The sequence below is a fragment of the Cricetulus griseus genome, unplaced genomic scaffold, assembly GCF_003668045.3.
Source record: "Cricetulus griseus strain 17A/GY unplaced genomic scaffold, alternate assembly CriGri-PICRH-1.0 unplaced_scaffold_11, whole genome shotgun sequence".
Taxonomy (NCBI): domain Eukaryota; kingdom Metazoa; phylum Chordata; class Mammalia; order Rodentia; family Cricetidae; genus Cricetulus; species Cricetulus griseus.
Genome location: NW_023276820.1, coordinates 149,673 through 154,458, shown reverse-complemented (window position 1 = coordinate 154,458; position 4,786 = coordinate 149,673). Strand labels below are relative to the sequence as shown.

Below are 4,786 nucleotides of genomic sequence, written 5' to 3'. Positions count from 1 at the left end.
AATAACTCAGTCAGTCTCAGTGTTCACAAATATTTGTTGGTGTTTGTTGGGATCATGGTCTCAAATTGTGTTTACATAAGTTTAATGTACATATATCTGGTCCATTAATCAAAAAATCTTATGCAAACATTCTGTTTGTGCTCTCTCTCTCTTTAGTTCTTTCTATGTATACTTTGTTTTTTTATAGTAATTGTTCAAAAGGTCATTTTTGAACTAATAATACAAAAATAAGAAAAATAATAATCCAATTATGTTAGAGGATTTTTAGACACATAGAATGTCTTGGAGTTCAATAGATACAGCAAAAGCAATAGATTCTCAACATTAAAAAAATGATTTAGCAAACTCAGATGTATGTTGGCTGTTTTTGGAATCAGACATATCAATTTGGTAACATTCATGAGACTATACCTCATGTTCCTTGTGTGTTACTGCATATTTTAAGTTTTCTTAGTACACATGAATTTTGGAATGCATTATTGTCTTCCCAATCATTGGTATGTGAACTTTTTGAAATATTCCAACTTTTTGTAGGCAGGAAAACACTTGAAAGAAACTCATCAGCAAGCCGATACAAAAAAGCAACCAATGTGGGCTGTGTTTTGTATAATTTATTGATATTTGCAACGCTTAGACTATATTCTAGACATATTTTGTAATTTACAACTTGTTATGGAATCCTTCATGAGACGACTCAGATTTTTAGAAGCGACGAATGTCACTATGCTCTTTGTAAAATTGCTGTGATCCAGATCTTCAGGGTCTATTTTTGTTAGTGGTGGTATTTGGTATATTGTGTAAGTCTTCGAATACTGTGTCCAACTATCTTTTGGCTCCTGTGTGTTGACTTAGCTGCCTCTGCTTGCACTCAGTGTCATGTTTTCTTTTGTCCAAATATGGCTCTTCTCACATTTTGTCTGTCTTTTCCCAATTCTCCCCCAGCTCTTGATTGACAGCTGACTGTCCCTATATGGCTGATGAGTGTGAGGGGCAACAGTAATTTCTCTGGGCCATCTTGCTTCAGCCAGGTGCTGATTCACAGCAATTACTGTGTGCTTCTGCAAGAGGATCTGACCTAATTTAAGAAGTGTTAGCAGACACCATTTTTTCATGGAATAGAGTGTGGTGTCCTAAGAGAGTTCTTCTACTTCACTGTACTGACGGGATGTTAAATCCAGTGCCATCTTTTCTATCATTCCTACACTAGACTTCTGAGTGATGCCTGATTATTCTAGTCAGAGTTCCAGTAGTAAAAACGAATGTTTCTGAAGTTGATATCATTCATAAGATATTATCCTTCTTGCAATTTCTCCTGGCATATTTTACTTATCTTATTATATTATACATTCTGTGACATTTCACCGTGTCAATTGTTCCCTTCTCTCCAACAGTTATAACCTGAGTGGGGTCACACATGCGTGTGTGTTTCTGGGGTGTGACTTTTCAATAGTACTTGCTAGCTCATAACTCAGTATGATGTATTTTCATGTGTTCAGGGCTAGCGCTGAACTACTGTGCCTAAAGGACCCTGAGCTTCAGTATCTCTGTAGCTCTGTGGTTCAATGCCAGCTTCCTCCACCCCTGGCTACCATCATTGGGCATTATTCATTTGACCGGAGAGATAGCCTGGTCATGTTCTTAAGGAAATTGTGTTGAATCACAGAATGAATATCTGGAACCTGGCAATCAGAATCATTTTCTTATCACAAACAACAACTGGAATTCTTGGAAATTTCTCTCTTTTGTTTTACTATCTAGTACTTTATTGTAGAGAACACACATTAAAGCATACAAATTTCATTCTCACACACCTAATGTCAGCCAATGCCTTGATCATTCTCTCTATAGCAGTGCCCCAAACAATGGCAGTTTGGGGATTTAAACATTTTGTGAATGATTTTGGATGTGTGTTCCTATTGTACATTCAAGGATTTGCTCGAAATGTGTCTATTGGTGCAACCTGCCTTTTGAGTGTCTTCCAGGCACTGACCATCAGTTCCAGGAAGTCATGTTGGAAGGATCATAAAGCCAAAACTACAAAGTGCATTCACTGTTCTGTTTCCCTTCTCTGGGTCTTCTACATGCTGATACGTTTCATATTCTTGATGAACATATTTATGAAAACAAATAGTCAAAACATGACAAGAAATCGAGATTTTGGATATTGCTCTACTGTAGGCTGGGATGAAATCATAAACTCACTCTATACAGCATTGGTGATGTGCCCTGAAATCTTTTTTGCTGTGCTCATCACCTGGTCCAGCGCCTCCATGATTGTCACCCTGTACAGACACAAGCAGAGTGTTCAACACATCAGAAGTTCTCATGGTTCCAGGAGATCCTCCCCTGAGTCCACAGCCACCCAGAACATCCTGGTTCTTGTGTCTACTTTTCTGGCTTTTTATACTCTCTCTACCATCTTGCGAGGCTGCATTGCATTTTTGTATAATCACAGTTGGTGGCTTGTGTACATCTCTCGAATTACTTCTCTTTGTTTTCCCTGTTTTGGACCCTTTGTTCTTATGAGACATCACTCAGTTTTGTCCATTTTTAATTTGGTTTGGTTAAGAAAAATTTTGCCTGATTTGTTTTTAACTGTGCACAATATAAGACTTTCAATATTATTTAAATTATAAACAATTTTATTTTACATACCAATCTCAGTTCCCTTTCCTTCCATCCTCCCGTGGTGACCCTGCCCCTCATCCCATCCTTCATCCACTCACCAGGGAGGGTGAAGCCACCCATGGGGGATCACCAAAAAATCTACACATCATTTGAGGCAGGACCTAGGCTCTCCCCTGGGTACCTATGCTGAGAGAGTATCCCTCCATAGAGAATGAGCTCCCAAACCCACTTGTGCACTAGACATAAATACTAGTTCTGCTGCCAGAGGCCTCATAGACTGCCCAGGACTCCCAATTGACATCCATATTCTGGGGGTCTTGACCACTTTGCTCATCACTCCTGCCTCTCTGCAACTGGATTCTAGGAGATCCGGTCAGTGTTTGGCTGTGAATCTCTGCTCCTGCTTCCAGCAGCTAGAGGATGATGTCTCTATGATGGCACTTAGTGTAGTCATCAGTCTCATTATAGGAGAAGGGCACTTAAGGTAGCCTCTTGACTATTGCTTATATTCTTATTTGGGGTCATCCATGTGGATACCTTGATATTTCTCCAGTGCCAGGTTTCTCTTTAACCTATAATGACTCCTTCTATTAAGGTATCTCTTTTCTGGCTCACCTTCTCTTTTCCTCCCCCACCTTGATCTTCCTGATCCGTCATGTTCTCCTCCCCCTTCCCATTCTCACGTCCTTTTTCTCCCCCCCTTCCCTCCCCTCCCAGCTCCCAGTTTGCTCGGAAGATCTTGTCAATTTTTCCTGATTGTTTGTTGCCTTATCCTGCCTTCATCTACCCAATGACAGTTCCAACCCCAAGCAACTCTGTCATTAGTTTCTCAGATGAACTTCCAAACGTGTTTGCATGCAAATAGGCATGAATAAATATTTGCTTGTTCTGATGTTGTGTTGTGATTTATAATTGAAGTAATCACACCACACCCGACCAAATTGGAGCACGGGGGCAGGGAGAGGAAGGAGAGTCTTCATCCAGTTGCTGTTTAAGCAGAAACAGACACCCACAGCTAAGCACTGAACCATACTATTGGAATTTAGTTGTGTAGAGGGCGGAGGGTTGAGCAAGGAGCCAAGACAGGGATGGAGAGACCTGCAGAAACAGTGGACCTGACCTACTGATAGAATGCAGACCCTAGTCATAGAGCTAGGGAAACAGCATTGAACCAAACCAGCCCCTCTGAATGTGGGTACCAGTTAGGGGTCCAAGACAGTCTATGGATCCTCTGACAGCAGAGCCAGTCTTTATCCCTAGAGCACAAATGGACTTTGGGAGCCCACTCCTGATTTTATTATAACTATGCAAAGTATAAGTATTTTTGACTTCCGAATTTTACTCAGTTATCACAATAAGAAATCAATGAAGACAGTTAATCATCTTGTATTCCTAAGACTAGCCAAAATGAGAATGGTAGTTTTGTCAGTTGAATTCATTAGCAGCCTCCATGATCTGATCTTGCTCTGTTGGCCAGTTGTATTCTCCCACTTTGATATCATAGTTTTGTCTTTGCCAAGACAATGTTCAAAGAAACCAGGAAATTGCTGCCACTAGGACTGACTTTCTTTCATTTTATCCTATCAAGGAATCTTGGCTGCTTGGCTGCTGCTAAACAGATACCTTGTGGAAATTGCACTGAAATGAAGCAAACTTGTGTTTCTGGTGGCACTTATTTCCTGACAGATGATCTTGCCTGTACTAGGAGCAGAAATAATCTTCAGCAATAGTGCTTAGATAATTTGATTTCAGTTGTTCCAGAAAAACACTGTTCAGCTGTTCTTAAGCATATAGCAGCGGTCTGAGTCAAGTCTATAATGATGGGCGATTACTCTTTCAATATAGTACAAAGATTGTGACTCTTCTATTTCACCTTGTTTCAAAATCAATTAAAAATAAATGATGTTGATGAAGTCATCTTCAATTTTGTTAAATGGTGGTTTTCTTCTTTTCACTTTTATTAAATATAGATTTTTTTCTTTAGTATATTACCTGAGTATAGTTTGCTCTCAATTTACTTCTCTTAGAAACACTCACCTCCTCTTACATCTCTGTCCATTCCCTTTTGGTCTCTCATTAAAAAATAACAGGCCTCTAAGTGACAAGAGCTAAACACAGCAAAAGTAAATATAATTAAAACAAAACAAAACCATCATAT

The 4,786-nt window shown here is 39.5% G+C and overlaps 1 protein-coding gene across 1 annotated transcript; it reads left to right on the top strand.

Moving 5' to 3' along the window:
* The first annotated feature begins 1,655 nt into the window (after positions 1-1,655).
* LOC113839119 (vomeronasal type-1 receptor 4-like) lies at positions 1,656-2,636 on the top strand. Its single transcript, XM_027434568.1, has one exon. The coding sequence runs from the start codon at positions 1,665-1,667 to the stop codon at positions 2,634-2,636; it is 972 nt and encodes a 323-aa protein (XP_027290369.1). The 5' UTR covers positions 1,656-1,664.
* Positions 2,637-4,786: the final 2,150 nt, after the last annotated feature.

What these genes read in the sequence shown, in the direction of transcription:
- LOC113839119 (XM_027434568.1), top strand. Translation starts at nt 1,665, where the DNA reads ATGAATATCTGGAACCTGGCAATCAGAATCATTTTCTTATCACAAACA.